Consider the following 20497-nt stretch of genomic DNA (forward strand, 5'->3'; position numbering starts at 1 on the left):
CTTACTTACTATTTAGGATATTTTTAACTCTGTAAGTGTAGGTGCTAACTCGTAAAACACAGATAGATAAGCTTGCACATTATTTTTGTTCAATGTGAATGAAAACGAAATTTGTCCCTGGAGAGGTACAAATGAAAATATAATAACCCAGAAGTTATATTTTATTTTATATATAATTTAGCAATATCTTTCTAGCATGCTTTTAATGACTTTATGCACCCAGTCTCTTCAATTTTCTTTGAACTAGCTTTACCATTCTACTGAATCCTTCATTAATCAATTTAACAAATCTTTGACATAAACCCATTTAAAAAATTAGGTATATAATCGTTCACTACCTTCCTACATGCTTGGGTAAGATATATATGAAAGCTAGAGAGATCATGTGGTGGTTTTTTTTTTTTTCTCTTAAGATAATAAAGATTTGAGCCTGTTTCACAATTGTTAAAAATGCCATGGCAAGAGAGAGATTCAAGATACAGTAAAGAGGAGGTAAGGAGTCAAGTCCCAAGAAAGGCAGGAAAGCACAAAATTCAAAAACAGGAATGGCTGGATGACTCTTGGTTAGAAAATTAACCATCTTCTCCTGTAAAAAAAGAGGAAAGGGTAGTTGTAGACATACATAATTTTGTAGGTTCAGGGATGAAAAGATGAAGATGTTCATACCAAACAAGCCATCTGTTACTGAGCCCGAGGGCTTGGAGGCGCGGTGGTGACATGAAGGCCGCGTAAGGACTTGAGTGTCCACCAGTAGAAGTGGAAAAGGGGGCCTGTTTGGAAGAACCTGGAAGCCCGAGTTGAAAAGGAAGTTAGTCGGCTCTGCTAATCCCTCTGTGGGACTTCTGGTGGGGAAATCTGGGACACGTAGGAGCAAGTTCCAGGCGACTGCCGTGATGAGTTGTGAAATTCTGGAAGAAAGCCAGGATGTGGTTGATGAACACAGAGAAAGGGGATGGCACCAGAGACGAGGCTCCCTGACAAGGAGCCAGCACCAAGGAGGCACAGGGAGAGGGCAGGGATGGAGTCTACAATGGACAGTCCCTGATCATGACAAGATTTCACAGTGTGAGCGGCATTGCTGCCATTCAAGTAACCAAGGGTCTTGGTCCTACCTCTCAAACGACTTTGAGGTGGGGCACGGGGTTAGGCTGGTAAATGCGACTTCATGGAAGGAGGTAAATGTGACACGAGGCTGTCACACGCTGGTAAAGAGCAGGCTCTTTTCCATAAGGGCAGCACATGACCTCTCCCAGAAACTCCACGTGCCTGGGGGCTGACGATCACAAGGAAGCAGGCCAGGTCTGGAGAGACCCAAGAGGTGCCCAGCACCCGCACATCCTCTCATTTAATTCTCACAACAGAAGAAGGGAGGCATTCGCATCCCAACGTCACAGCTGAGCAAACGGGCTCTGGGTTATTGGCTCAATACCAGAGGCAGGAAATATCGGGGCTCACGCTCAGAGCTATCAGGACCCCATGGTCCATTTTCTTAAATACAACAGCACTTAGTCTCCTAAAGAGCAAAGAAAGAAGACAGAACTCAGGAGGTAGAGCGATGTGGAAAAGGCACTTAATTTCCCCCAAGATGTACATTCAGGGGACGCCTGGGTGGCTCAGTCGGTTGGGCGTCCCTGCGGCTCAGGGCCTGGATCAAGCCCCGCCGAGTGGGAAGTCTTTGCCTCCCTCTGCCTCTCCCCCAGCTTGTGTGCTCACTCGCTCTCTCCTAAACAAATAAATAAAATCTTTTTTTTTAAGATTTATTTATTTATTTATTCATGATAGAGAGAGAGAGAGAGAGAGAGAGGCAGAGACACAGGCAGAGGAAGAAGCAGGCTCCATGCCGGGAACTCGATGTGGGACTTGATCCCGGGTCTCCAGGATCGCGCCCTGGGCCAAAGGCAGGCGCTAAACTGCTGAGCCACCCAGGGATTCCCAATAAATAAAATCTTAAAAAAAAAAAAAAAGAAAAAAAGATGTGCATTCAGGCATCTTGTTTTTTCCAGGGGGGAAGGAAAGCACCCGGTTGCCCTGTGAGAATTGCCCTTTTACAGGCAGCAAAACTGTATGTCCGTATGAAGAAATTAAGATACGAATAGCAGAATCCATAAAAAGAAACGAATCTCAGAAATAAGACGAAGAAGCCGGGGCCTTTGTATCTATCTGTTGCACCTGATTGCTCGGGCTCAGATGCTGCTTTCGGAGTGTTTGCACAACTCGGTCACTCTCGTCCTTCAAGTTGTCTCTGGAACGCCGGCTGAGCTCACCTGCAGACCGCCAGCCCCCCAGCCCCTGCTGCCTGGACATTCCCTATTGCCTTCAGCCAACACGCCTCTTGTTTCTTTTCTTTTCTTCTTTTTTTTTTTTTTTCAGGGGTGATACAGAGTTTATTGAATTAGATTTTTCTATTTACTTTTTTTTTATAATAAATTTATTTTTTATTGGTGTTCAATTTGCCAATAAAATAGATTTTTCTATTTACAACGGAGATCACATCTACATACTATTTTGCTAGTCTACATGGGTACATTAATGCTAACGAGTTTAGACTTACGATGAATGGGCTCAATCATACAAACACACACACACACACAAACACACACACACACTAATTGTTTTAAAACAGTAGTGCATACATTATACTCCTCCTAAAAGCCAGCTTTGATTAAAAACTGCTAGTTTCAAAGATCAGTCTGATTTTGAAGATGAACCAAGAGACACACTGTATGATTCTAAAATCTATTTTAGCAATTTTATACAGTTGCTATCTTACTGAACTACAGTATATATATATTTTTTTTTTAAGGACACTGACAAGGGGCACCATCTGGTGTTAACTTTCACTGCAGCTGGTTTCCTCCCTCTCCCCCCAAGCACCTTTGGCCCAGAGTTCTCCACCATGCAGACTGGAAGGGCCTAGAGATACTCCGGCAGCAGCCCCGTTACTGCAGGGACCTAACAGAAGCAGGCCTAGGCCCTCTTTTGATTCTCTCACACTATGCAACCTGCAAATGGTTCTGAAATTAGAACATAAACTGCCATACTTAAGAACTTAGGAACACGGAGAGTCCGCTAGAACACAGAAAAAGAAACTCCTAGGTGGGCAGGGAAATAGGTGGGCATATGAAGAGCCAAGCTGCTTTGTCCAACACCCGTGTGCTTTAACTAGATGAACTCAGGCCGCCAATAGCATAGACCTGTTCAATTCACCTTCCAAATCAGAACGAGACTAAAAAGCTGAGGCTTGCGTTTTCTCACATGCGTACGTTCCACCGGTGATGAGGAGCTCATAAGCAGGGTCTCTACTCCTTCTGCACAATACGATGCATGCACATAACATGCCCAGCAGCTGAATAGCTGCAAATGCCAGCGCTGCCCAGATAACATGCATCATGATTTCCTGTAGCTTCTTTACAACTAGAGCCTCACATCCCTCGGCATAGAGGTTGGAGGGGTGGGCCAGGCTGCCATTACAGCTGCTGGCGGTCTCTGTGCAGCAGCTAAGAGGGACACTCTGGTTTTTGGTTTCTTTGAACCAGTCTGTATTTTCCCAGTCTGAATAGTTGTGAATTCCACAACAATGCAGCTGTCTCTGTACATAATCAACAGCCCGGCTAGCAGCATCAGGGTTGGTTCCATTGTAGGTCTTATACACTTTCTGAATGCTGCGATCGACCTCAGTTTCCACCTTTGCTCTGTAAACGTATCCCAAAACCACAACAACAACTTCTGTGACAAAAACCAAGAGTAGGATGATGACAAACGTGGCAAGTCCACAGCGGCTTTCTCGGACTGTGGCACAGCAGCCAATTAGGCCAATAATGAAAAGCGGGGCTCCTACAGCTATGGTCACTACCATATGTGCGGGAAGGAGAGTACGCACATCTTCAAAGAAGTGGTCATAGTCCTCGTAAGTGATAAAGACATAGGCTCCCACATAACATAAAATGCCAGGTGCCCCCCAGAAGATGAGGTTGAGGAACACTGCACTGGCCCATGGTGCAGCCCCTGCCCCAGCCGCTTGTTTCTATTTACTTACTGGACACCCCCCTCTCCCCCTTCCCAGGACGTAGGCCCCTCGGGGGTGGGTCTTTTGTCTGTTTTGCTGCCTATTGCATTCCCACCGTCCAGAATGGTTTCTGGCACATGGTAGAAACTCAGGATATTTTAAGATTCATCTCGGGGTCAGGCACGTGCCCAACGACACCCCTCTGCCTCCACACACACCCCTGCCCTGGAGATCAGAGTTGCCCGGTTAGACGCGAGAGCTCACCTGGTCCCTGGGGCAGACGTTCCTAATCACTCAAAATCTGTTTCATCCTCTGTCTTCTCAGCAGAACCGCGGTTGTGTTTGGGGGCAGCAGCATGTTCCGCCCAGACAGGCACATGTGCATCAATGTGGAATCATCCTGCGCCCCAGCTTCCCCAGCTTGCGGGGGGGGGGGGCTGTGGCAGGAGCACTGGTGGAGGAGCCAAGAAAGACGGTTGCTGGCTGAGGCTTCCTGCAAGCTCTTCCCAAGGGAGTCGTGTCCACTGGCACCCTCCCCCCCTCCGCCGTGCTGCCTCTGCCCTTCTTCCTGCCTAGCACGTGACTGGGACCCAGAGGCAGCACGAGCTGACCCGGGGTGGGCGCCCGGCGTCTGAGGGCATCACGGAGCCACCGTGCTACCTCTGGCCTTCCAGGCATATGAGGAAAACCGAATCCTGGACCTTTCGAGCCCCTGCCTCGTTGTGTTTGCTGGGACTTGCCAGGGAGAGCCACCCTCCTCAAACTTCTGAAGTCAAAATTGTGCCTCCCCCCTTTCCTCTCCTTCAAATCTGGGCCTCGCCATCCACTTGTGGGAGAGTCCGATGTGCTTGGCGCTCACCCGGCCAACTGCGTGGTAGCCCGTGGCTTGTTTAGCAGCCCAGTGGGTCGGGGCAGGGCAAGTACCACGGACAAGAGAGTGAAAGGCCAGTCGTGTTTTCCTGTGCAGGCCTAGAAAATGTTGGGTTCCCTTGAATTTCTCTAGTGGGGGGTGGGAGCGGGGGACGTCCCAGAGAGAGTGGAAAGAGGGAATGAGATATTTCCCAAATGTGGAGGAGATGAGAGGAGTCCTTTGGTCTATGAGCTAGGACTAAAATGCAGAGATATAGTAAGTGTTCCCCGAATCAATCAGAATTGTCCCAGGGAGATTTTCGAAAAATGTAGATTTGAAGTCTCTAGCTTAGTATTACACAAAACAGCAATTACCAAGATAGGCCCCTTACATTCCATGTTTGAGAAAGCTCCTTAGTTCCACTGAGTCACACCTTGGCTGGGAACCACCGCCTGAGTGGTTTCATGATACAAAATCCATTACACGTTTAGTTGCGTCCAACAACCCCCCCTCCCCCCGGCAAATTCATATGTTGAAGGTCTAACTCCTAATGTCAGTGTATTTGGAGACAGAACCTACAAGGAGGTAAGTTAGGTCATAGGGTGGGTTCCTAATCCGATAGGACCGGCACGCTTTCTGGGTGTGTGTGGGTACGTACACGCACACGTGCGCCCCGTGTGAAGACACAGCAAGACGGCAGCTGTCTGCAAGCCAAGAGGAGGACTCTTATCAGAACCAACCTTTCTGGCACGGTGGACTCTCAAACTGAGAAAACGGGCTTCTGCGGTTCCAGCCCCCCAGTCTACGGCGTTTAGTTGCAGCCATCGTAGGTGGCGACTACAAAGCCTCTAACGAAGGGTGGTGACCACTCTGCTAATTTTACTCCCCACTGCTCCCCATGTTCTGTCAAGAGTCCTACTGGTTCCCTGAAAGACCCTCCTCACTCTCACCCTTATACTTGCCTCCCTCCATTTGGAACCCAAATTGCTAAATATTTACTGAGTATCTAATTCAGTGGCAGGTGCTCAGAGGGAATTTCAGGCTATATAAACTAGTGTGTTTGCCCTTCAAACTATCTGGAAGCATCGGAGATAAAATAAATACAAGAGAATGATTTTTCCCATGCTTAACCCTTTCAAGGATTTCCCACTGATCTCGGAATTAAGACGAAAATCTTCAGTACGGCCGGCGAGGCCCTGCAAGTTCTTGCCCCTCTCTGGCTCTCTTGCTACCATCCAGCCATACTAACCTCCTCTCTGCTTCCCGAACACACCTGCTTCCTCCCTCCTGGAGTGTTCCTACACACGCTGTGACCACCACCACCACCTGGGCCACTCCGAAACCTCGAAACCTCGTCTCCTCCTTGCCTGTTTCCGACCGAATCTGCAGGGTTAAGTGCAAATGTCACTCACTCAGCAGGACCCTTCCTGACTTTCAAGTTAAGTTAGACCTTCATTCAGTAATTACACAGCCCCGCGAACTGTTCCCTGGTAGCGCTAATAACAGACCTAGCAATGTAAACGATTATTTATGGGTTTGCGCCACAAGGTAAGGGGTATGTTTATCCTAGTTATTGCCGAGTGCCCGGCATTCAGTGCATCATAGACGACTCCACGATTATTGAAAGAATAAGATCTAACCATACAAGAAATCACATTAATTACCAGATAGGTAGCATAGCCATTAAATGCTGGGCTCAGGAGAGGAACTGAGCTCCAAATAGGACAGGCTACCCGTACAAAGCACACACCTGAATGGAGCCTGGAAGGAAAAGGATCGGATTCTCCTATCAGGCTTGTTCAGACCTCACTCATCATTCAGGACCCAGCTGTATAAATAGGTTTTTTCAAAAGAAAGAGTACTAGTTATTCTGTGCCATTTTGTTCTCTTCCTTCCCTGGAATCTCCATATAGGACGATGGAGATGCAACACACAATGCTGATTTGTGTTGGGGAATAGTCTGCAACTGTTTTCTAATCATTAAATGTACGGATACCCTTAGCAGTCTGAAGCTTGAAGGCAGCAGTGATGTCTGTTGTATGTTCGTTCATCGGGCACATCATGTATTTAGTGCCTTACAGGGCCAGTGCTTGAGAGTCAGAGCTGGAGAAGGCCGACTGCCTGCACTGAAGCAGTGAGGTTGATTGGGCAAACAAGGCAAGAGGTGGTAGTGATAGGACATGGCAAGTGTGCAATAAAGCTCTGGACATTCACACAAGTGGTACATCGTTCAGACTGAGGACACGAATGGAAGAGACTTCCTGGAGATATCCGAGCTGAGTTAAAGGTGCAGAGTTAGTGGCCCAAGGAGAGGACACACTGCAGGCAATAGCAGCAGCAGGTGCACGGTCAGGGAGGTGGGTGGGGAAGCAGCCTCTTTCTGGAAACCGCATGCAGTTCTGCATAACTGGTTAGGTTGTGTGCACGATGGCAAGCCCCGAGGCTGGCAGGATAAGCGGGACCCGGAACATCAAGGTCTTTCGCTAGTCTGCTAAGTTTGTATTTTATCCTACAGGCGATGGAAAGGCAGAGAAAGACTGTAATCAGAGAAAATCCTTTGTATGGCTTAGCTCACCAACAGGAGGATGAAAGAGGGTGAGGCTGGCTCAGTTAGCTTGTGCGAGCGAATAGGCTTAGAAATGAAGGATGCAAGGCCCCAGGGCGGTAGACAGGGGCATCAGCAGAGATGCTCAGGGATGAAACGAACAAGATTTGGGGATTTGACGGTAAATGCATCCTTTCCCTCCCGATGAACCCTCCTTTCCTAAGGTCCTATGCTCAGTCCTATTTCCAGGTTTTTTCTGACCTTGAAAGGTAAAATGCAACCTCTGGTGACATCCAGGCTTCATTTTATCCTCTCCAATCCAACCTGCCTTTCTTTTAACTTCTTATCATGCTGCTTTCTGGCTACAGATGTACATCTTGAGCATCAATAGAGTCTTTTCAAGGAGAGTCAAACTTGAATAGCTGGTATTTCAAAACCAAACCAAGCCATATTCTTACTTTTTCCTTTCCTTTTCCTGAGTGGTGGCATCCAATCTCCCTAGAATCTGGTGCTACCGCCACTCAGGGACCAGAGGTCTTAATGAGTATTTCAGCAGTTGACATTCTCACAAATGGGGAATTAGCTCATGTGGATTTTTTGGAACCACGATGCTTCGATTATAGAGGTTATACTTAAGAAATCAACACACGATAATCCTAACAGAATAGCAGTATTAGGGTGGCTGCTATGTCCCACAATTATTTGCAACTAAAATGTGGAAGCTTTAGCACAGCAGAGGAAACTATGAGCAAAACAAAAGGCACTCTACTAAGTGGGAGAAGTTATTTGCAAATCATATATCCCATAAGGGATTAATATCCAAACTATATAAGGAACTTACACTACATACTATCAAATAACTCCATTAAAAAATGAGCTGAATAGACATCTTTTCCAAAGAAGATACACAGATGGCCAACAGGTATTCGAAAAGATGCTCCATGAAATCATTAGAGAAATGCGAAATAAAACTGCAAGGAGCTATCAACTCATACCTGTCAGATTAACTATTTTAAAAAGAAATAACAAGTATTGGCGAGGATGTGGGGAGAAAAGGGAACCCCCATAGCACTGTTGGTGAAAACGGAAATTGGTAAAAATTCCTCAAAAAAATTAAAATTACATCATTCAGTCCAGCAATTCTACTTCTGAGTATTTCCAAAGACAACAAAGCACTAATCCAAAGAGCTACATGCACCCCTATGGTCACCGCAACACTATTTACAATAACCAGCATACGGAAGCAGCTCAAGTGCCTAACGAAAAAGTGAATAAAGATGTGGTGTGTATATATATACATATATGTGTGTGTGTATATAACAACAAAATCTTAGCCATTAAAAAAAAAAAATCTCTCCATTTGCAACATGAATGAACCTAGAGGGCATTATGTTAAGTGAAATATGCCAGAGAAAGACAAGTAACCTACAATTTCACTCATACGTGGAATCGAAAAAACAGGGATCCCTGGGTGGCGCAGCGGTTTAGCACCTGCCTTTGGCCCGGGGCGTGATCCTGGAGGCCCAGGATCGAATCCCACGTCGGGCTCCCGGTGCATGGAGCCTGCTTCTCCCTCTGCCTGTGTCTCTGCCTCTCTCTCTCTCTCTGTGTGACTATCATAAATAATAAATTTTAAAAAATTTTTAAAAAAGAAAAAAAAAAAGGAATCTAAAAAACAAATGAACAACAACAACAAAAACCAGACTCAAACTCACGGATACAGAAAACAAACCGTCCGTTATCATAAGTAAAGAGGACTTAGGGGGTAGGCTAAATAGATGAAGGTTATTAAGGGGTAAAGACTTCCAGTTATAAAGTCATGGGATGTAATGGACCGTGTGACAAAAATAGTCAATAATACTGTAATAACTTTGTATGATGACAGATGGTTACTCTATTTATCGTGGGGCCCACTTTGTGATGTATACAAACACTGAATCACTATCCCATACAACCTGGAACTAACAGGACATTGTATTCCAGTTACACTTCCATTAAGAAAAAAGACCCTAAAATGTGGCAATCTGAAGCAAGAGATAAAGAACCATTTTGACCTTAAGACCTCCTAGAGCCTGACTTTTGCAGGGACCTGGAAACTGCCAGGGCAACCCGGGAAAAGAGTGGGAAGCAGAAAGGGAAGCTGTGCTGCTGCTCCGAGGGCTGGAGATGTGGAATGGTATGTCCCTGGGACAAAGTGCAGCACTGCTCTCACGAGGGGGAGCCACACCGTCTGCTTTACCTGGAACTCGTTGCTCTCTACCGCTTTTGGAGGCTGACGCAGTCATCGCAGCATATCCAGCAAAAAACGGGAACGTCGGGACAATGGAGAATCTGGCAGATAAAATTCTTTAACTCCTGCAATGATCCTGGGCATGGTCTCACTGCCTTCACCCTGGTAAGCAATCAAGATCTGGACTGAGGCCTCCCAGCCATGTCCTACCCGGGCCTACAACAAACCTTGCCAGAGACCGGCTCCTTTGAGAGCCACCGCAGAGACCTGTAAATAACCTCAGGAAAGCCCAATCACGGGGCTGAGGTAGAACCCTGAAGGTTGGTCTGGAGCCAATGGGCTCAAGATAGGATCTGGCCTACCTGGGTAAATCTGAAGGAGAACGTCTTTCAACAAAGACTACCTTGTTTTAGGGCTGGGATGTGCGGAAGGAAACTTATCAGCACGATCAGGGCTTACACGAGATTGCTCAAATGCTGTGTTTCTCTCTGATAAACGGACCCCAGGACGCGCACCCTCCCAGCTATTATAAAGTGTCTGGCTGGACCTCAGCAACTGCAAGCTCATTTGCTGGAACTAGACTACTAGTTAGTAGAAGTCCTAAAACTGACTTGCCTTTGGGCCTGTATGTTTCAGCCATAGCAAACCTCTCCACGTCCTCGGCCAATTAGCACCACTACATTGTCCTTGATTTAACACTCTTGGGCTATAGAACTCCTTCCCCATTAGCTCCCATCTACCCAACATACGGTTTACAGTTCTATCATTGCCCTTAATTACAAGGATTTTTGTTGGATCTGTCTCCCCTGTTAGATACTGAGGAGTTCCTTTACGGGAGGTACTGGTGACATCAGTTCTCTGCACCTGCAGAGCTGATGATCGTGATGCTTGCTACATGATAGGCTATTAAATAACTGCTGGATGAGATTCTAATATTATCTCTTACCTGTGATTTTTTTGGGAAAAAACATTCAAGATCTAAAAACAGGAGATCAGTAAGACTAAACCTTATATGTAGGTTTCCTTTTGCTTGCTTTTAAAAATAAACATGGAAAATACAAATATAATTTTTAAAAATCACTGTTTTAGTTGGTAATTGAAGAATACAAGAATAGCTACATTTGAAAGACAAAAAACACTAGGACCCCAGGAACTTAATGGGCAAAAGACATAAACAGACAATTCACTGAAATGAAAAATACATAATATGAAAAAACTTTCCAACCATACTAGACATTATTCACCAATTAAATTAGCAAAGTTTTAACCAAATGGTAGTTCAGAAGTGACAGTGTGAAGTAAAAGGGCATTCATACACTCCAGTATTGGTGGGTTATAAACATGACTATATGCATAAGAAACCTTAAAAATAGTTACACTCAAGGTATATACATAAAACTAGGGGTGTGTATATACATACATATAAATTGTCTTTAGGCTTTCCTATATACTTCTAAAAATAGATATTCTAAGGAATCAAAATGTTGATTAGAATATATGTGGTAGGTATGACTTAGAAGTTGACACTACCACTTACTAGCTATGTGACCATCAACAAATTATTAATTTTCTGGGCTCAGTTTCCTCATCAGTTAAGATGATTAAAAAAAAAACAAAACAAAAACCAGTACCAACCTTAGAAGGTGGGTGTAAAGATTATATGAGAATATATATTCGAGTTTAGAACTGTGCCTAGTACATACAAAGTGCTCAATAATTGTTAGATCCTAGTATTTTACATATCAGAAATCAGAAACAGCCTAATGATTAATAATAAAAGAATGATTTAAAAGACTCTGGTAATGCCATGCAATGGCATATTAGAGTCACTAAAATGTTCATGAAGAGTTTTTAATGATGTTTGAGAAATGCTTATATTAAGAGAAAAGCATGATGTAAAATTAAATACATATAGCATGTTTTCAATCATGTAACATATATATATATATATATATATCAACATAGAGAAAATGATCTAGCAGGAAACAAACCAAAATATCAAAAAGTTATTTGGGGCAGTAGAATTTAACCCGCTTGCTGTTGTTTTTCCTCTTTATATTTTTGTATCATGAATTGTTTTGTGCAAGGAGGGTATTACTACTTTTCTAAACCAGAAAAACACCAGTTTTATAAGATTAATACGGTAACAAATGGGTAATTTGAAAAACTGACACTAATGCCCAACTCTTCACGTGTAAATGAAGTAATATAGAAATGATTGTGGCTTTCTACAACTCGATTATTCTGTTGAATTTACAAAGAGGGGAGCACTGTACTAACACCAAGCAAGTACTGCAGGCAACATGGAAGCAGTAAAAATCCCTTGCTTGAATTTGTTTATAAAGAAGAACACGAAATTTCGCACAAATCACGCGTTCCCTAAGACAACCCACACTGTACTTAGGCCAGCCTCTTCCACCCCAGAGCCCACGGGCCAGGATCAGAGGTTCTGACCCAGAATTTCCTTCTAACCTTCAAAAGGGAGCGGGGCTTTGCTGGGGGTGGCGTAGGGCCATTCCTCTTCTCACCCCACTCCCTGCCCCAGCAGCTTTTACCTCTCCTACCTATGGAACTACACGGTTCTCACCCTTTCTGCAATTTCCAAAGGAAAGAACTGTCTGGTTGTAAGAAGGAGAAAGAAGATAAAGATATTACCTTCACCCTGAAGAAACTTTCCAGAATGCTTTTCAATGCTTTAGGCACATGACCACCCCCCCGCCACTTCCCCAAACAGCTTCAGTGCCATTATTCCTCAACTCCTGACCTTTCGGATAATCTTACCTTCTGATTAGTCCAAAACACTATGTGTGCTTCAGTTAATCAACGTCTGCCTTTATAGCACTGTCTCTTAAATATATAAATATCTGTGTATATAAGTATCATTCAAGACCTTCGGTTTTTAACAACAGTACTAAAGAGAATAAACCACCACAATTTTCAGAAGACTTCAGGAAATGGTTCATATTCTTCATAAAAATATTTCTTTGAAGCATACCTCAAAATAAACTTCCTACCAATCAGCATTTTCATCTAAGCAGGACACGGTTGGACATTACGGATTTTAGCCATACTGCTGAAAAACCACTCTAGCTAATACGTATGTATCCACTGTTCACCCAGCTGTCCATCCACACTGCATTAACCAGAGCACTTACGACTGAATTTTTAGAAGTAGTTTAGGCAAAAACTCCCCGTGTTAATGTACTTTGGCGCTCTATGTGACAATCTTCACAGTTAAAGCTACCCTTATAACCTAGCGGTTTAAGGAACCCCAGGCTTTACAAATTAATACAACACAATCTAAATGCACCATAAATTTATATTTGTTAATCTTGATATTAGAACATTTAAACATTTCAAACTACATAAAAATATGACAAACAATATAAAATGGAAAGAAATTTGTTGACAACTTCCAAAACATCACTATTTCTTATAGTGCAATTAAGCAATAGAACAGCTTATCAGCTCTCCAGAAAATGTATAGTGTTTTTAGTGGAGTGTCATCAACAAAAATCAACACAGTCCCACACAATAATGTCTCCAATTTATTATCTTTTCCACAGTACAAATTCTTCACAAACCATAACTTCTTTGCTGTTATTCAAAGTCTGTAAACAAGTGCCTGAATCCCCACGTCCCCGACCTCAGGTTAAGCTTGTGAATGTAAGTCCTTCGATCAAGTTTTAACTCTTCCACGTGCGTAAGGAATCAAGAGCCTTCTCTCCTTAAATTATTTATATTTTATCATACAGCCTGCAATGCAGTAAATCACAGTGAAAGCCCTGGGAAAAACGAAACAACATGATCTTTACAGCAGGACTTGGAACTTTATAATATTAAATGCATTTAAAGAAGCTTCCCATAATAAAAGCGTGGGTTTTCATTTCCAGAAATCAAGTCAATTAGAAACCCTAGGTTCTACTTAAAAACCCATTTGATCTAAAAGTGAAAACAGTCCCCTATCCATAGTCATTTTATAAACTCTATACAGTTTCACTTGCAGAGATTTTTTTTTTCCAGTCTGGAAAACGGTAGTGCAATTAATTTTACTTTAAGTCATTTAGTCCAGGATGTAAATAGCTCTGTGGAAAGATAAGAAGATGGTGTGGTAAACAAGAAATTTTTGCAAGCCCATGCTGGCTTACTAGTCCATTAAAGCTTGTAAGTCCATAGTGGCTTTCAACAAAATGTTGTATATACATCACGAGTAACAAAGCAGAAATAAATAGGCAGAAATGACTGTAAACTGTCTCATCACTTAATGATTTTTCAGCAATAACTGGCTTGACGAATTGATTATATAGTCATTTAAATAAGCAGACAGTAGACAGTTGCCCTTAGGACATTCCACTATGGCATCCAGTCTGGAAAGCCCCAATGGAGTTACATTCCTAAAATTAAAACAAAAAAGGGGAATTGGAGGATGGGAGATTAAAGTTTAAAGATGCCACTTGAATGAATTCCATCAAGTCAGCCAGTTCACTTAGATTTCTTCTTAAAAAGGCTTTTAATTTTTGATGGCTTTTTGCTTTTCTCTCCATTATGACAAAGATCATGCGGGATGCTGCTTATCCTGGTGACGTGTGGGGCTTCCTGAACTGCTTTACTGTCGTTGCCGGCCGAGGAGCAGGATGTGTGGCGAGGTTTAGGCACCGGGATGCCACTAGAAAGCTGGTTCATGCTACAGGATTTCTCCAAGATGCCATTGTACACTTTGCTGGCAGGACTGAAGATCATACTCTTCGTTTCTGTCAGACCTACACAATCAGGAGAACCCCGCGAGATATCTGCAGTTATGGGTGAATCTCCTCGGGATGAATCCTCTAGGGAGAGCTCATCTCTCGAGATCTTTCGAGGAGACAATGTTTGGTATATCTCAAGGCTCGAAGGAGGAGACTGTTTCCTTCCAATGGAAGAATTTAAGGAGTCACATTCTGAGGCTGTGTCTGGCACCTCCCTGGATGAGACAGAGACAAAGGTAAAATTTTAAATCGATATTTTCTAAGACGACTGGCAGATATGCTAACCAATTCTAACTAAAAACCATTTTTTTAATCTATCAAAATGTAAAAGGGAAAAATAGTAAAATTCTACACACATTCAGACAAAATTAGAAAACTACTTTTAAATGGCATATCAAAACTCAATGTTTAATATTTAGCATAAACTATAATAATGAAATCTTGCAACCTAAGAAACATAATCCAAGTACACCTTTCTTCACTTGTCAGAGAAATGAAAATGTTTCAGGTTTACAGATTTTTTTTTTCATCTCAGCTATTTGGGTGTTTTCTTTCAATACTGAGTATTTTTCTTTCTAAATCACATAGTTGACATTATGTATTTTAAAAGGTGAACTTTAATCATTCACTCCCTTTATTTTCTTTAGTTATTAAATTGATGAAATTTAACTTCCTAAGGAAGGAAGGAGTAGAGTACATTAAGCTAAAATATAAGTTCTCCCAAGTTTAGAAACAGAGGAAGGAAGCTGAGGTACATGTGAGTGGGGTGGGGGAGGGGGAGAAATGGGAGGCAAAGTCAGCAACGTAACGCTGTTCTTAAAAAAGTAGACATTCAACAAATTCTCATAGGTTTATTCCTTTGTGATCCCCCCACCTTTCTCCACAATAAAGAGAGAAGAGAAATAAAAAGGATAAGAAAAATAAAGTTCACAACCATAAGGCCGACACACAGTAGATGCTATCAGCCATTCAGGCACAATATCCCTCGAATCCAACACTTGTCACTCCCCCACTGCTACCGTCCTTCCTAAAATACCAAGCAGTCACCTCAATGATTTCCAGGGCTTCCTAACTGATCTCCCTGCTTCCCTTCATGTTCCTGTCTCCTAGTTACTTCTCTACAAGGATGCAAAGGGGTTTTTAAAAACTCAGAGCGCATCATTTACTTGCTCAAAACTTTCCAATGTTTCCTCCCGTAGTGAGGCTAAAATCCAAAGACCTTGCCAAAGTCCACAAAGCCCAGTAGGATGAGGCTCCAGCTGCAGGCCCCACCCCACCATTTTCTGTCTCATTACACTATGGCCTATGGCCTCCTCCTCCCGACACGCCGGTCCTGTGACTCCCTGGGGCTCTCGCACTTGCTCTCGCACTTGCCTTTCCCTCCGCCTATTTTCTTTCCCTCCATCTCTACATGGCTTACTTCCCCCATGTCATTCAGGTCACACTGCTCAACTGTGCCTCTCCAGGGATGCCTCCTCAGCCACTCTATCCATAACAGTATTCTCCTTTTACCTGACTTTATTTAGCACTCCATAACATCCCACTACCTAAAACGATATTTTACATTAACTCTTCAGGGTCAGTGTCTCCAGAAGACAGAAGACTTAATGAGGACAGGGAGTCTTACTAAATTCTGTATTCTCTGCACTAGAAGAGTGAGTGGTGCGCTCACAGTGGGTATTTAATAAATATGTGATAAATAAGTGAATGAGGGAGAAACAAATGAAAGAAAAGAAAAAGAGAAAAGATCTTGGATCATAGGGATCATGTCTTATTTTTGTATGTACCATATGGGATACAAATATTGTTCACTCTATGAGAGAAATGATTAAGAAATAAATAGTAGAGTCAAGGTAAAAAGCAACCAGCTGAAGAAATAAGGTGGGAGAAGGAAGAGAGCTGAAGACAGAATAGAAAGGCAAGGACACATACGATCATAATCCACCAGCTAGCACGAGGCCAGAACCTTGTCTCACTTGTCCTGGCAGCTCAAGTTATTAGCAAGTGCACAGCATACAGCAGGGAACTAAGTTCATATTTATAGAATAAATGAACTACATGCTCTGTCACCCTGGATGACCTGTGATTACTGTCATTATTCCCACAGTGATATTACTTCTGACATGTATTTCGTGTTAATATCGCATTTTAGATCTGTATCTTCATTGCTCAATGTTTTTGATCATTCCTATGTACTTCACTCGCACACCTTTGTGCAGATTGTTTCTACTACACTACAAGCTCTCAGAAGGTACAAAATCCCCTGGGCAAATAAAGACTTAAATGATGCTTTCATATAATACAGTTACATGTGCTGCATAATTTTCAAGTGCTTTTACAATATGATAACGGGGAGTGCTAACAGAGGGCAAGAGGAAGTTCAGATAAGAAATGACTCAGAAATGGGTCACTGGGAGGGACTTTTCTGTTAGCTTCTTTTTGGAGTGGATATCCATTAAGTATACAGCATATATCTGGCTTCCAGAGCCAGATGCTGATTTGGTTACAATTTTATAAATTTACTTTCTACTCTGCTATGTGGTTTGAATGCTTTGTGTGTGAAATTCTAAACTAGGTTAAAAATATTTCAAAAACTAGTCTCTAAAATCTAAATAATAATGTGAAAAAAAAATGATCTAAGTTAGGAGACCTAGATTCCTGTCCTGGTCCTGCCCTCAAGCAGCTGCACAACTTTGAGCAAATCACTTAAATTAATCAGGTCTCAATTTCCCTGTCAAAGTAAGAGAATCTGAGTAATCTCTAAAACTACTCCACATTCTAACATCCTAATTCCAAAACAAATAATAATCTGAAGTGTTGCTTCTTCCGCATAATCAGTTAGATGTGGAATTCAGGTATAGTATAATCAATCTCAGACTCTTTAAAATGTCCCACTTTTTCTAGAGTATATACCCTTTAGAATGCTGAAGTTAATTATGTATATTATTTATGCTTTTCATTTTTTCTTACTGTGAGGTATAGATGAATTCATGTCAGTTTAATGCCTATATAACAAGACTCAACCCAAGGTACGATTGAAATGATCACATGTACATAATGCATAGAACATAAAAGATCAGTAAATAGTAAATGTTATTACTATTTTGTAAGGATTCTAGTGGTTTATCACATAAAAGACTAAATGAAGAGGAGGAAAAGTCTTCTGAATGTAAATTCTCATATTTATGGGCTAGTTGTGAATTTCTGACACTATTATTTGAAATGATGACTAAAGGTTTCCATAAATGCAAAAATTCTATTGGACAGCAAAGTTCTAGAGTCTTCCTATTTCCATGAGCCACACAAAATTAGTTCCATCACTAAAACCATCTTGCAGGGGACTATAGTTATATTGCAACTGTTGTACAAAAAATCTACTCAGAAAGTGCTCCCTGAGCAAAGCTGCCTCAAATTCTCCAACCGTAATGAGGACACAAACTTTGGATTATCTCCTCAGGAATACGCCATAATGATCTTGGCTATGCATAAAAATCTACTTTCACTAGGAAATAAAACAATTATGTATGAAAATTATTATCTGATGGTGATGCCCACTGAAGAATCATATGATAGAGAAGAGACATAAAAGGTCACTGAGAGCACCCAGCCCGTTCCCTCTGGTTTTGTTCTCGTGTGAGGACAGTAAGACCTCAGGGCTCCAGGGCTGCTAAGGGTGAGCAAAGTCAGAAACCAGCATCGGGTTCCCTGTCACGTACTATCACACTGCTCCTAACAAGGAATGTGGTTTGGAAGGAGGGATCCTCAGCTGCAAAGGGTCTCCTGGAGCACGGTGCTCTGCAAGCTGGACTAGGACACAGTGCTGCTATACCCATTTTATACAAATTCTTACATTTTCTTACACCTTTGGCATTTGATATTTTCTGTTTGCTAGCACAGCAAGTACTAGCACATAACAGAAAAAAAATCATTAAGTGGCAACAAGTATTTTAAAAACTCAGTCATATTTAATGTATCTTTGTGTTCAAGTATATTTAAGTTCCTGCCTTTGTATTTTACATATAAAACTGTTTGTAAGACAAGTGTGCGTTCTGAGACTGGAGTCAATTGTGTGCAGTGGTCTCAAAGCAGCTATTCGTCCAAGTATCTACCAGTGCCCGTGGTGGACAGAACTCTAAGATGGTCCCTAAACTTCTAGCCTCAGTGGACACACATTTCCTCTCCCAGTTACTCCATCGGGCGCTAACAGAGCTGCTGCTATGAAGGGATTCTACAGATGTCATTAGGGCCCCAAACTAGTCTATCTTAATAGAGAGCATTGTCCAAGTGAGCCTTTTAAATTGGGCCCAGAGATTAGAGACACAGCAAGTCAGAGGTTCCAATGAAAAAAGGGACTTGACGGAAGGCCAGTTTCTGCAGGGGGCTTTGAAGATGGGGCCTCTTGTGCAGCTGCTAAGAACTGGGAGCAGCCCCCCGGCTGAGAGCAAACATGGAAACCGCGACCTCAGTGCTATAACCACAGGAACAGAATCGAATGAGGTTTGAAGTGGCCCTCACGCTCCAGAGAAGAACAAGCCTCGCAAACACCTTGAGGCTAGCCTTGTGAGACCCTGTGCAGAAAACCCAGCCACATCAAGCTTGGACTTGTGCAAACAGAATGAGAGCTAGTAAGGGGATGTCGCTTGAAGCCACTAAGTTTGTGGTAACTGGTTATGCAGCAACAGAAAACGAATCCACTGTGGCGCTCCTCCCCACCCCGGGCCCCCCTCCCACCCACCCAGCCCAACAGAGACTGCAGGTGGTTCGCTGCCAATACCATTGCTTTTCAGCAGAGAAGTAAATGGCCTCCTCCTCCTCCTCGTTTCGATAAAGGACAGGACAACTTGACACTGAGAGGATGTCGGGGTCAGGGGAAGGCAGGGAGTGCTGCGGGTGCTGCGGGTGCTGGGGGTGCCGAGCGTGGGCCTGGTGGGGCGCGTGCGGAGGAAGCTGGGCGCGCGGGCACTGCGGCGAGGCCGGCACGATGCTGCGACGGGAGCGGCACAGGCTGCTGCTTCTGGCTAGTGACCCCGCGGGCTTGGCCATGGTCCCTGGAACCAAGCAGAAACACACACACATGCTATGAAACCAATGCCGCCTCGGCCCAGCGCAGACACACAGGCCTGCGACCTGCCCTTCCTCACACCAACCCGCCCGCACCACAGTCACCCCACCATCGTCACCGTCCTCCGTCACCAGGACTGCTTCCCAGGAAAGTGAAGAAATACAAAATTAAAATGGGATAAAAATGAAAACAGGGCTAGAAAATAAACAGAAGAGAACATAAACCCATGAGGCCCTAACGTAAAATGTGACATTACCAACCACACAGGCTTGAAAATTTACCCAGGATGATAAATCTTTAAATTCAAAAATCATTATACCATAGTTTTAAGGAATCTGTACTTAGCAAAACCTTTTATGAATTTTACTGTTAAGAAAACTATCAGTGTAAAAAAAAAAGGTAGAATTTTTCAATAATAGGTGATATCTCTTGAGATAACATGACTTGTCTGAACTTGAAGTTTTATTTTTCTTCTATTTCAAGTTTTAATTAAAATTTTAAATTTAATTTAAATTTCTAACTAGTTAACACATAGTACTGGTTTCAGGAGTAGAATTTAGTGATGCATCACTTACATATAACACCCTGTGCTCATCACAAGTGCCCTCCTTAATCCCCATCACCCAGTTAGTCCATCCCCCCCCCACCTCCCTCCATCCATCAGCCCTCACTGTTTATGAGGCAAACTTATGGTTTGCCTTCTTCTAAGAAGTTTTAAATCAAGTTATTTAAATACTGTCTCGGAGCCAGTTAGGCAGAGGTCAGACTAAAACTTGTTTCCTGAATGTGGATTACTATGGAACTAACCAGAAGCCTTAGATCAACTTGTTTCTGCTGCCACTCTCAGCCTAGACCCATGCAGGTAGAAAACTTCCCCTACATGCTTCATATCCCCTACACTACATTTCCCTGACTTTGTTGAAACAGCTCTCCTAAGTTAGAACAGCCTTTGCAGGCTGAAACCACTTGTTCTGGTAAAACTCTTAGGATCCTTCTCACTCCCTAACATTCTGTAAACCCTCATTCCTACACCCTTTTATAAAAATGTATTCCTTTTGA

General features: G+C 43.0%; 2 protein-coding genes across 6 annotated transcripts in view; both read right to left on the reverse strand.

Annotated features, from left to right (window-relative positions):
- Positions 1-3226: 3226 nt before the first annotated feature.
- On the reverse strand, positions 3227-5681 carry LOC100686307 (tetraspanin-3). Its single transcript, XM_038533708.1, has 2 exons — positions 5597-5681; positions 3227-4005 (listed from the first exon to the last, which is right to left on the reverse strand). The coding sequence occupies exons 1-2, from the start codon at positions 5679-5681 to the stop codon at positions 3227-3229; spliced, it is 864 nt and encodes a 287-aa protein (XP_038389636.1).
- Positions 5682-10695: 5014 nt separating this feature from the next.
- The window catches only part of STIM2 (stromal interaction molecule 2), a 143022-nt gene continuing 133220 nt past the window's right edge, over positions 10696-20497 (reverse strand). For all 5 annotated transcript variants that reach the window (XM_038533537.1, XM_038533536.1, XM_038533533.1 and 2 more), the window contains 2 exons: positions 19151-19424; positions 10696-14591 (listed from right to left, as the gene is read on the reverse strand). In XM_038533537.1, the coding sequence (XP_038389465.1) occupies positions 14114-14591; positions 19151-19424 (752 nt within the window). In that variant the 3' untranslated portion in view covers positions 10696-14113. The remainder of the gene's footprint in view (positions 14592-19150; positions 19425-20497) is intronic.

This window comes from Canis lupus, chromosome 3, assembly GCF_011100685.1.
Source record: "Canis lupus familiaris isolate Mischka breed German Shepherd chromosome 3, alternate assembly UU_Cfam_GSD_1.0, whole genome shotgun sequence".
In the NCBI taxonomy this organism is placed as follows: Eukaryota; Metazoa; Chordata; class Mammalia; order Carnivora; family Canidae; genus Canis; species Canis lupus.

Bases quoted from the DNA above. Each gene is read 5' to 3' on its own strand.
- LOC100686307 (XM_038533708.1), bottom strand. From the start codon at position 5,681: ATGGCTGCAACTAAACGCCGTAGACTGGGGGGCTGGAACCGCAGAAGC. The intron at 4,006-5,596 runs GTTGGTTCTGAT...CGGCTGGGGCAG, and splicing joins GAGTCCACCGTGCCAGAAAG to GGGCTGCACCATGGGCCAGT.